At 35.1% G+C, this 13,283-nt stretch overlaps 1 protein-coding gene across 5 annotated transcripts in view; it reads right to left on the bottom strand.

The window, feature by feature from the left end:
- Tsp74F (Tetraspanin 74F) overlaps positions 1-13,283 on the bottom strand; it is a 124,848-nt gene that overhangs the window by 352 nt on the left and 111,213 nt on the right. For all 5 annotated transcript variants that reach the window (XM_090386340.1, XM_090386337.1, XM_090386338.1 and 2 more), the window contains 3 exons: positions 8,109-8,204; positions 5,751-5,924; positions 5,035-5,118 (listed from right to left, as the gene is read on the bottom strand). In XM_090386340.1, coding sequence (XP_090242466.1) covers positions 5,035-5,118; positions 5,751-5,924; positions 8,109-8,204 — 354 coding nt within the window. The remainder of the gene's footprint in view (positions 1-5,034; positions 5,119-5,750; positions 5,925-8,108; positions 8,205-13,283) is intronic.

Raw genomic sequence — 13,283 nt, 5'->3', positions numbered from 1 at the left:
AGTATCTTGCATTCTAACTTTTTAGAATAGTTTGGTGACACAACTTCAATAGATGTGTACTTGCCTTCCAGAAATTAAATTTACAATACACAAATCAAAATAGCGAAGCAGTCACATAAAACCATCTAGCACTTTTTTTAACATTGCAAATAAAAACATGAAATATTTACCATATCACAAAACATTCTACAATATAATTCATTATGCTGAAAGCTTGCAAAGATATTTCTGGCTTTCTTAATTGAAGAGAGAATTTCACTTGTTAAAGTGTCTTGCCATAGACATGAAAGTTCTTTCAATTCCTCCAACAAATCAAAGCTAAAATCTCTCAATTTTAGTGATAGCATTGGTAGTTAGAATAATTTATATGCTTTTACTATAGTGATGCCGCAACTTTGAAAAAGGTAAGAGAGCTCTTGCAGGATGTCAATCATTAGTGCTAAGTTGTTAAAAAATTCCAGAATATTTAACATGGTTCGATAATTCCTCCAACCCATACGACTGCTCTTTTGGAGATATAATGCATACAGTTTTTTTTTTTAATTATTGCTTGTATGCCATTATATTTTCTTCACAGTGAAAGCCTCATTGCTACTGTCACTCAATGTGGACATGAGAAATTTACTGCAAGGTGTTGATCACTCACTTCTCTGAAAAACAGGAACCACAACACAGGTTGACTAGAGGCTATTATCTGTGTTGCGAGTCTTCTGACTGGATAGCATAGGTTTTAAGGACACCACTAACATTGTGGAACTGCAATCCCTTTCACCCTTTCTAATTACCTAAAGGCCAGAACTATGCATACAAAGTTGTCTCTCATAATCCATTCATTCTACAAAAACTATTTTAAATGTAATTCAAAAAAATTCACTATAAAGAAGTTTGTTAAACAGAGATGTGACTAATTAACAAAAATGAAGCAATTTTAAAATACATAAGTGGTCGATTGTGCTCCACCAGCTCTGGATACTCAATAATTAAATTCATGATCATTTCAAACTTAATGGTCTCTCAGTCATCCTTTTAGAGGTAGGTTTAAGTGCATGTTATTTTGGTCTGTGGCTTCTTTAGCCTTAACACATCTGTTTGACGTAAGGTTGGAGTAGAAGTCTGTCCCTTGGTTTTTGTATATAATAGGTTAATTAACATGATGTTTTTAATGTGTCACCAAACTGGGTTTAAGGCTTTTCAATAAATAAACTAGCAACAGCAAAAAAAAAAAAAAAATTCAAACATCCATTCACTTTAATTGGTTTGCCCAACCAATTAAAGGCCTTGTACACTTCAATCTACAGAACTTAAGCCTTTCTTGATAACAGCAATCCTCACCATTGTCTTATACAAAGGGATAATCGTTTCCTTTTCCCTACTAGAAAAATTCCTGTATATCAGTGACAATACTTCTTATCTGACTCCACAATTACTTCCAGGTCTTTTTCATTTTCTACCATCCTAAGTGGAATACCACACAGCTGTCCTTTGTATCATCTGCAAACTTGGACATTAAGCCAATGTTTCTTTAACCAGCAATTCCATTATTTTCCCTGGAACATAAGTTAAACAGGTCACACTTTGATCTCCTGTTTGTGGAGACTTTCCCTGAGTCCAAAGATTCAAAATACTCATTCATCCCCTTTCTTCTAGAGTTTATATAAGTAAAGAAGTCCTTGCTGTTTTTACATCTATTGTAACATTTACCTTGTGATCAAGCATAAGGAAAATGTAGTAACTATAACTTTGAGTCTATTTTAGCAATTATATCTATCATAGGCTTCTGTTTCACCTGTTAATTTATAGGTATCCCATGCCTAATTAGTTTATCTAACATCCATTTAAGCCTAAATCTTGAACAATATTTCTTAGTTGGTATGAAAAGCCTAGTATCTTCCAAGGTTAATTCTTTGAATACTTCCCATTTTTAATTTATGTACTGTCTTAGACCACTCTAGTCACCTTTACGAAAGCAAAAACCCTTCCCTTTGAGTAAATCCCACCTAGTGGTTCCTTTATCTGTAGAATCACTCAATAAATCTCTGGGAAATTAAAATCCACCATTATAAGACACTGATTTACTGGCCCACTATACTCATCAGTCCTATAACACACACACACCCCTACTCATTTTTCCTTTCCCAGTGCTTATGTCACACCAACATCAATTGGATGCACTTCCTTAGATAACAGCATAACCCCTCCTCCCTATACACATTGTAGTCCCCAATGTCTGTGTGACACCACATCTCTGATATCCCAACAATATCTGCCTTTGGTGTCTTGACTATCACTTCAAGCTCATCAAATTTATTTACTATACTCCTAGCATTGGTGTACATGCACCTTTTTCTACTCTTAGTTACCCTAACATAGCCCATGTATTTACTTGTTCCACTATGACTCCCAGCAGTCCTGGAAATCTTCATTGCTTTGCTTTCCAGGCTGCTTCTCAATTGAAGCAGTGCAAGAATCACTTTCACATCATATACTTGGATTTCAGGAAGGCTTTTGATACTCTTGCACATAACAGACTGATATACAAACTGGATCAATGTGACATTAAGGAATGGAAGAAGAAGATAAGAGTTGTTATCAATGGAGTTTTTCAGGTTTCAATGATATTGAAGAAGGTATAATGTCAGCTGTGGCCTAACATTTATAAATGCAAGTTACCGGAGGTGATTTATGTGGGCAGACATGTTGCCAGGACAACTCATGAGCTTTTGTCAATGATATACAGAAACTTTGCTAGTAGGGATAAATCACCTTATCCCTTTGTACGAGGCCATGGCTAGGCTCCCCCCCCCCCCCATATTTATTCCTGTGTGGAGGTTTCATTTTAGGAAGAATGTAGATCTGCACCAAAGTATCCCTTACCAGGAAGAACTTCATTTCTGCAGGGAGATCTGATTGTTAAATGGCATAAATTCAAGTTGACAAAGGATAGGTGAACTGGTTTTTTGCTGATTCTATATAAGCTTGCTTTCTTGCCATTACTGCTGTCTATGAATGAAATTCAATGGGCACTGCTTAGCCCCTTACTATGATGACTTTTTTTTTTTTTGTTTGGCTGATGCTATGTAAGTTTTTCCCATGATAGTGTCATTTTAATCCCAACACAATTCAAGGGCTGTTATTTGTTTCTGCACCAAAGTATCCTATCATTGAAATATTTCATGCAGTAAGAGTATAAAGCCACATCAAAAGTCTGGCCTCATTTCAGTCTATGGGAAATATATATATATATAAAAAAAATAATAATTATATTTCTCATACTAAAGTCAAGAAGGATGAATGGGTTTTTCTTCTGCATCCTTTGTCTTATTATTGGTGACTATATTGTATAAAAAGGATAGGTGGAATAAGACCAAGAGCAAAAGTTGATATTGGCACTAATGACATTAAGAGTAGGAGATCTGCAGATTACTTAACAAGTATAGGTCAATGCTGAGTATATAATGAGAGCCTTGTGCAAGGCTCATGGGGTAGAATTTTTCTCAGTGTGGTCTATGCTTGTTAATAGGAGAGACTGCAAGAGTGTTGGAAAAATTCAGACTAAAAAGTTAAGTGATTCTTGACTGCTTCTATTAGAATGGTCAGTGGCCTGGAGGGAGTCATTATGAAACAAATAAATACATGGGCTATATTAGGGTAACTAAGAATAGGTGCATGTACATCAATACATGAAAGGCAAATATTGTTGGGATATCAGAGATGTGGTGTCACACAGATATTAGGAATGCAGAATTGGAATTTAGGGAGTATAATGTGTACAGAAAGGGAGGGGTGTTATGCTATTTATTAATTAAGAAAAACAAAATTTAAGGAATTGCAAGAGTGACATAAGTACTGGGAAAGCAAAAATGAGAGTAGGAGTGTGTTATAAGCCTAATGAGTACAACAAAATAGAATGTGTCAGTAAATAAAATTATTAGACAATGGGGGATTTTAACTTCCCAGATATTGACTGGAACTTTGGTGGGTCACTCGCACGACTTGTGGATTTATTGGATGATTGTTTTCTGCTGCAGCATGTTTGAGAGACAACCAGAGAGTGTAATACTCTTATTCTGGTTATCAGCAGTGATTATTCATGCATTAAGAATTTGCAGATAAAGAAACCAATTGTGGAATGCTACTAGGCTTTTCATACCAATTATTGTTCAAGGTTTAGGCCTAAATTGATGTCAGATGAACTAATGAGACTCGTGGCAGAGAAGAAAAATGCACAGGTGACACAGAAGCCTATAATCAAGTCACAAAGAATGCTAAGAAAATCAGCATGTACTTCTTTACTTATATAAACTCTAGAAGGAAAGGGATGAATCAGATTGGTCCACTTGATAATCTGAATGAGTATTTTGCATCTACAGTCACACAAGGAAAATTCCGGAAGTTTATCCAACTAATACAGGGTGCTTGATCATTTTGTAATAACTGAAAACAAAGTGGAGCAGAAATTATTGAAGTTAAACATAAGAAAGACACCTGGGATCTAGCCAGTTATATTAAAGGACGTGGCAAATCCGTAACCATAATTACGACAGCATCCTTGGACTGGAGATATGCAAATGTATCTCTGACACGAATAATTACAGACTAGTTAGTTTAACTTCTCTTCTGGGCTTGAGCATCTACAAAGAAAGGGTCCTCTTACCACGAAAGACTAAGTTCTGCAAATTGCAGCAGCTGGAGACTAATAAAGCCTTGAATGGGTTGATCACACTGAATTCTGATTGAGTAAAGACAGTTGTAGAATAGATGTGCTGAAATTTTCCAGAGCCAGCTTCCATCTGTTGTTGTGGAAGTTGATAGCTTAGATAAATTCAAGGAGGAACTGGATGTATGAAATTGTTTTTTTTTCCTCATGTTACATAAGCTTGCATCACATGCCTCCATTCAGATAATGTGTAGCAGTTTTGATTGAAGTACTTAAGGCTCTAAAATGGTTTTGTAACCTATACATCATATTTTGATTATTTAAAAACCTAATCACATGATTCCAGTCAATACTACCAACTGATATGAACTACTCACCAAAAGACATGATATTCCTACACCAATTCCTCCAACTACTTTTGCATGCTTCTCTACAAAGTATTTTAACTTTTCAAAACATCCCTAAATAAGAAATACAAAAATTGCAGTAAGTGAACAGTGTGGTGTGCATTATATTCTAAACTATTGGAGATAAACTTATTTTCACAGAATTGAGCTGATGCTACAAGAACACAAATTAATGGAACCTACTTGTGACTGCACTATATACACAAACTGAAGGTTAATGTAGGACATGATCCTATGGTGCAGCTGCACTCAAAAAAAAAAAAAAAATATATATATATATGCACACATTGCCTTATATAACCCCCCCCCCCCGAGAAAGAAAATATGAAGATATTACGGCTTGCATCTTATTAAATGTTTTATAATACTGTACAATCATTTCCATGTTAAAAAGGCATGCACAAGACCTTAACCCTTTGGGCTACTCCAAAAGAAAATATTTATTTTAATAAGCATTCTTAAAAAAAAAAAAAAAAAAGTCACCTAATAAGTTTCTCAATCTCCATTTTGCAAGGATCCCAGCGTAAAAACAGCCACATCAGGCTTGCTTGCTTTTAAGAAAGGACTAAATTTTCCAATACACCAGGATCGAAGCTTATTATATGTTACGAATGAGAAACATTAGCTTTACTTATAATTAATCAGTTTTTTTCAAAAAAAAAAAAAAAAAAAATTATCCACATTACCTCAAGGTAAGCATCATTTTCTGTTGGCTTTTTCTGACACATTTCTTTCAGTCCTGCATCCGAACTCTTACAACAGCTTGAGGGTACCTTGTATGCTCCAGCAAAGTGACTGTTCTTTCGAGTCCAGATTTGATAACCAGGTTCCTTGTCAACAGACATTCCACAACAGTGAAACTAGAAAATAAATAATGAAAATATTTGTTCCTTGAATTATCACAAGGTTGTGCCAATCATTCAAACAATTAAAAAATAGATAAAGTTAAATGTCTAACTTATGACAAAGAAAGATACGAAGCAATACTTTTTTTTTTTTTAAAGCATTGCAATAGTAAGTAGAGTTCACAACACTACAACCAATTCAGTATACTATTGTAGAAGCTGGACAAAATAGTTCCCCTTTCTTTTGAAGAAGTATGTGTATATATATCTTAAAATATTGAGGGCTTAATTAAATGTTATATTTTAGTGAAAATTTGACTGATTAAAATGCAGACAATCTAACCATAATTGTATCATATCAAGACCAAATTACAGTTAAGAATCTACTTACATTCAAATCAGTGTGGAACTTACTACATGGATCCTATCCAGCTCTGTATAGTTCATTTACCCAACAATGTATCTATTGTTGGCTGCTTCCACTCATGTTGACACAACATTTAAAACAGTTCATAACATTGCTAATGAGTTCCAGCATCTTTGTGCCCAATTATAAATTACAGATATGTTTGAGAAGCAATATTTGCAGCCCTGCCTTCTTTTATACCCAGGCCCACAGAATTCTGGTACCCAAATGTTCCAATTGCTGTCTTCTGGTTATTAGTATAATTTTTATTGCACAAGCTTTTAGAGCATCAGCCAAAAAAAAAAAAAAAAACCAACTCACCTTGCCCCAGTGGTTGAGTCAATGCTTAGTTGGCAGGTTACCAATATGTACTTTTTAGAGGTGATAAAACGAGTCAAAGGAACTGCGGAGTGAGCAGTGCACCAAAATTGAATGAAAAAATTATTAATCCATTTTCAACAAAAGAATGGATTTTACTTTAAAATAACATTTTGAGATTACCCTTGTCTGTTAATGGTAAGTGTCCATTATTATTACCATCTATGTCTACATGTCTTATAACCAATGCAACTTTAAGAAGCAGCACCCCCTATACATCAGAGTCACGAGCCACCTACTTCTACAACAGATGCAGGTTTGTTCCAACAATCAACAACCCACTGGCTGAAGGCAAACTTCTGCCCCCTGATGCATCAGCAGCAAATGGAAGATATCGACATTAAGCTTACTCAGTCAGCTCTCCTCACAGGTGCTGCAATAAGGGCACACTTTTGTTCCCTGCACTGCAGATCTACATCGTTCCTAAAGTGAGGCCTCCAAAACCTGTATACAGTAAACTCAAGATGGGGCCAAAATCCCATGAGCTGTGTTGGCCGCCTGTCTGCACTGCACAATTATCCCTCTAGACCTTTTTCATTATGCTGAGTGCAGTACCACACAGTTATGTTAATTTGGAATTACTGCTACCCATATCCTGTACACTGAGAATGTTAAACTTCAACTGCCGGGTTTTCAGCTCACTGACCTAACCACCCTGCCAAATCTTCATCAATAAAGGGATCCCTCTAATAACATTAGAACATGAAGAGCAGTGTCCATTAACAACCCTCTGTCTTCTCCCACTAAAACTATCCCTTTATGCCGCATTACTCCAGTTTTTATATGCAATAGTATCAAAATTATATTTTTGCATCATGATCAGATTGCCCCTGAACAAATATCCATGCTGTGACTGCAGTATAATTGCATTACTTCTTTGACCAGCAACTCCATTATTTTTCTTGGTGCAGACATGACCTTTTGATCCCTCTTTGTGAATTGGAGATACGTTTGCACGTCGAATCCAAGGCGACATTCATAATTAGACACTCTTTTTATGTTTAGCTTCAACAATTTCTTTTCAGTTATCACAAAATCATTTAGCTATCCATTACAGTTTGAGAAACTAATACCACATCCCCTTCCCTAAAGAATTCTTGATGTATTAATGTAGATACAAAATGCCTATTTAAGTTTGTAAATAACTTGAATAGGGTCATTAAGTGACCCAATGTTATTCAACTCCCTTCTTTTTACTGTTTTTCTCAGTCCAGGTATAACCCTTGAACAGTATTATATCTCTGGCATAAGGAGCTGGGCCAACTACTTTTGTCCAGCAACAAAACACAATGGTTATGTGATGAAAAAAAAAAAAAAAAAAAAAATCCACATATACTATAAGCTAAAATGTGGCTGAATTTTGGAAAGTGCAACTTAAAGTAAACAGGTAGCACATAATTAGTTACTTAACTTACATTAGTTTGAACAGCATCCCAAGCTTGAGTGACTTCAGAATCATTCTGATAGAATTTGATAGACATAAGCATTTCTGTATGCATCCTGTCGTCCACCTATAAAATTTAACTTTTGTATTAATACAGTAAAAAATAAGAACTTATTACCAAAATACATTGTAAAATTTAACTAACGTTGCTCTGCAGCTAGTCACTGAGCAAATGTACACTTCCATACATAACTGTGGGCAAGGCACAGTACATATGCTTTCTCATTGCAATGCTCACCCAATTCCATTTAAATGTTTGTAATGGTGTGTGTGTGAGTGGGACATGCTACATTTCCTCTGCATGCCTCCACTTGGAGAAATTGTTTAGCTGACAGGCATTTAGCTCTTGACATCTTGTACAAGGGAAAAAAAAAAAATTACAAATTCTGTCCTCTATGGAGGAAAGGAAAGACAGAATTTATGATTTTGTCTCTGTGCAGAGGAACTAACTATGAGTAGTGACAGACATAAAAATGGTTTACACCAATCCAGAACAGTTTTGCTTACTGGAGGTCTTTAGTGATTAATGCTTTTTGAAATCTATAACAAATTCTAGTTTTCATCAGATATTCTCAGAAGACATCATAATGCACTGTGATGTCTTCTGAGAATGTGAGTAGCATTGCTGATGCTATTCTACTAAAATTGTTCCAGTTAGTGGTAAGTAGAAAGCATATACCCAAAGCTTCATTTATATTTACCATCTCTCCTCCCTTAAAGAACAATGAAATAAAAAATCACACAGCTTAATTCTATGACTCCTTTCATTTTAATAAGATAAGCCTAACCAGTGGCAGATCCAGAAAAAAATGACAGGAGGGGCACCATTTTCTGCACTAGAATGGCGATCACATCAGCATTCTCAACTTTAGTTAGTTGAGCCACAATGCAAAATTAGATAAAATCCTACGTTAATAATGAAAAAAAAATTTTTTTGTAGCTAAAAGGAATTTAAACAATTGGTGCCCTGCCCTGAACCTAACTGCTTCTTCCACATGCAACTTTTTTTTTTTTTACCAATTGCTCTTCCAAGTATACTAGATGTCACCTCACTTTGAAATAAGTGATAATAACTTGATGTCAATCTTTTCTCGCATAGACTCCCTTCCCTATCACAAAAACTTATCCATGTGTGATTTCTGTAGTAAAGGAGCTTTCTAACAAGTGACTCCCTTATTTTGGATTTTCAGAAAAATTTTTTTAAAGTTGTCATTACTCTCACTTAAAAAACATTCCAAATACAGTCTCCTTAAGATTAAAAGCAAAGTGATCATATCAGGAACAGCTTACTTTTAAAGAATTTATCCTATGAAGCTTAAATCACCATCCCAATCTTGCATTAATATTTCAATCCATTTCTCATATATAAATTGGTTCAATTATTTTTTATATAAAAAATTCAATTGTTTAACCAAATTCCCTGCTCTCCTATTTTTCCAGAAATAAAAAAAAAATTAAGAATTTTAGGTTGGTAGAGTAGGCAGGAATTTCAAGAACTTGTGTAAGAAAAAAAAAGCAAACTAAAGAAATTACCAAGTGTTTATTTGACTAGCAAAATTTCAAAAAAACACTTATTTATCTCCTTAGGTATTCCCAAATTTGACAGACTTCAACTCTCCGTTGAATAAAAATATGACGTAAAAATATACGTCATATTTTTATTACTACTAATGATTAGAATAATTTTCACCATACTGCACCTCGCTTTCAGAGGTGCAGTGTGGCAAAAATGTCACTAACTCTCAAATATTGTTACTAGCAGATTCGTCTAAAAGTTTGTTTTTCAAATTTAACTTTAGTTAACTCTGTAAATAAAAACAGTTGAAAGTAAGGCAATCTGAAATTTCTGTCATTTCCTTTAATCAAAATTTTTGTGGATCAAAAGAAGGAAGCCTAGAGTTTAGCACATGTCATGCTTTATTCATATCAGGAACAGTATAACACTCTTTATTTTCCTATATATATCCTGCACAGATAACTGGAGAATATTCTCCTCTTAAGACTAATTTCTTATTGCCTTTGTCTATAATTTATTCTCCATTGGAAGAAAAATTTGTGTCCTAATGGCATTTTTTCTGGGCAAACTTCCACAAAAAAAAAAAAAAGACTCATCCCATTATTGCTGTGCTGGTCATATTCCAGTCCTTTCAAAAGGTAAAGCACACATCCCTCTTGACCAATAAGAATTTTACCCTTATTTGGGAAAATAAGAGAAATATCTTTCTCATGTAGACGGTCTAATGAAACCATTTTGTGAGTTAACTTCTATTGTTTTTGGTAATTGAACGAGTTTCTTATCTACTCGTTCACATCAATGACCTAACAGTATCCATAAAACTTCATATTCAGCTTGATTACTTGATGAACAAACTCTACTGGGAATGTTCTCATTAGTTCCTCCTACTCATGACTGATATTTGCTGTCTATCAAGCTGAATGTCATAGAGACATAAGGCAAGCTTTTTTTTTTTTTCCTGTGATGAACAGATGTGAAAAGTAGATATAGTTATCTTCCTTAATTAATTACTAAGATTATAATTTCACAAAATACTTAATATAGACTTATAGTTTTTATATTCTCTAAACTTAGCTGTTCAATTTAATTATGACTGTATAACTTTTTTTTTATGAAAATCCCAAACACAAAAGGTATTAGAACCTATAGTAGAGTGCACTTGTTGATGGTTGAGAAGACAGAAGATACTTGTTCGTATTAGACTTGTATTTCCTGAAATTACAATGTGAAGGAGATAAATAAGGAAGCCAAAATATGGACAGTAAGTGATGTGGCATGTGTTTGGACAGATATTTAAGAGAAAGAGGGGAATTACAGAATCCATTTCAGAACAGTGTCCATGGTATCAGTTTCCTCAACCACTAATCATCTAAAAGGCATGCAGCAGAAATAGAATATCTAGGAGACACATTGTAAGAGACAGGTATTGGTTAACCTGATTGCAGTCTTTTGAATTGAGTCCATAACCTGGGAAAGGTTTTCAGTACACCACCCCAGATGTGGGAAATATATTCCATAGTGGGGCAGATTTGTGCAGAGGGACTAGATATTTGGAACAAAAGAGAAAACCCAGTTTTTTTGATGCACTTATGCCAAGAAAGATTAAGCCAGGATAATCCCTAAGAGAAATATTTGAGCTTGTCTAGAAATTGAAGATAAGCTTAGAAGCTGTAGTCTCCTTTCTGCCCCAATGAAGAATTACCTGGAGGTGGGCGCCTCCGTAACCCACGCTTCTTGATTAGACCGGGATTCGAGCCCGTGACCACCAAATACGGAAAGGTCAGGGAATGACCACTGCATATCCCCAGAGCAATATGGCCTTAGTTGCTAATGCTCCTAAAAACCAAATAACAACAACCTGGAGGTAATTCTTCAATTTAAGGAATAAGTGGTGGATATTCAGGAAAATGAAGAATGCAACATGCATCTGTAAAGCTATATATAGGATTTCCAGTCAATGGAAGAAGGTCATTAATATACAAAAGGAAAAGACAGGAAACAAATGAACACCAGCATTAGTGGAGAAGTTAGAAAACAGAGTGACCTTGATATTCAATTGCAAAAAACAGTCCGTATGATGAAAACTCATTAAGAAGACCTTTATGCCAAACACAAAAGCCTTAGAAATTAAGAGAAACTGCTTGTTCGGCCAAACTTTTCCACTGAATGTACTCACAGGTGGGTGTAAAATAAGTCAACATAAACACCATGCAGATTGACACTGATGGAAGGATTAGTTTAAAAGTTGGAGATTAATTGATTTCTCCATTACTTTGGAAAGAGTATAATGGGATGATAATTAGGAGGGATTTGTCACCCTTTTAGTACTGGCTGAATATGAGCAAATTTTCAAGCAGAAGGAAAACACCAATGGAATAATAAGTTGCCAATGAGTAAGCTGAGGCACACAGGTTTTGAGAACAAGTAGGGAGATACTACCACGATCTGGAGCTTACTTAGAATCAAGATTGTTGAAAATTCTTCTGACATCCTTTTGATAGAAGACCACAGGATGCATTGATTTGAGAGTAATGGGACTGGTAGGATGTGGTTTAACAAGATTGTCAAATCAACAGGTTAAGAGATTGGAGTACAGCAACACCTCACCTACCAATGGTTTCAATATGTACAGTCAAAAATTTACTGTACATATTAAAACTTATTCAATAGCCTTGACACATGTACATATATGCTGCAGTGCCAACTGCTCTTAATTCCATCCTGATGAGACGATGTGATAGCTATCCATTTCACAATTAATTTTTTACCCCTTTAAATACGATCGAAATTATATATTTGCATCTTGGCTAGAAATCGCTGCCAACAACATGCTGCATTCTGTTTGGCAAATGATTTCGCTGATTTTGAAACTTTGGACACTGCACGTGATTGCACTGACTCAGATGTCCTTGGCGCCTGCGTAGCCAGGGGGGAAGGAGCAGCAGCAGTGCATAGCACACGCTTCTTGATTAGACCGGGGTTCGATCCCGTTACCACCAAATACGGAGGATGTGGAAAGGTCAGGGAATGACCACCGCAATATGGCCATAGTTGCTAATGCTCCTAAAAACCAAATAACAAACAAACAAAACAGCAACTGTCCTTGAACTTGACAAGAAAATTGCATATGAAGAAGAGAAAAACAATTCTGAAGTGGCACCAAAAGAATTGGAGAAAGTTTTTTGGGGGATTATGAATGGAGATCCAGATACAGCAAATTTTACAAGTTGGATTCTATGCCACAAAGACGTGTATGCCGAGAAAAAGAAGAGATTATTGAAATACCTAATAAACGATACAGCTTTTTTCTCTTCTCATGACGTTACCTTTTCATTAATAAAATTTTTGATTTCAAATCCTTTTAATTGGCTATAAAACAGATTTATTATAATTTTAGTTTATAGACTGTTTCTCTGGTACACATTCAATTAAAACCCATTATTATTATATCTCAATCAGCACAGTTTCACATAACAATTATCAGTGCTATGCGGCCAATAATTTTGGAGAGACTAGAAGGTTCAGCTACCATTTGGACCAATTAATAACTGCTTTAAATTGTTGCAAAATTTAGTGTAGGCAGGATATGAATCTGAATTTTTGGATGCATGTCAGTTGCAACATCATTAT

The sequence above is a fragment of the Mastigoproctus giganteus genome, chromosome 12 (assembly GCF_048544385.1).
Source record: "Mastigoproctus giganteus isolate SK-2022 chromosome 12, ASM4854438v1, whole genome shotgun sequence".
Taxonomy (NCBI): domain Eukaryota; kingdom Metazoa; phylum Arthropoda; class Arachnida; order Uropygi; family Thelyphonidae; genus Mastigoproctus; species Mastigoproctus giganteus.
The sequence above is the reverse complement of the archived record's forward strand: the minus strand, read 5'-3'. Positions and strand labels throughout refer to the sequence as shown.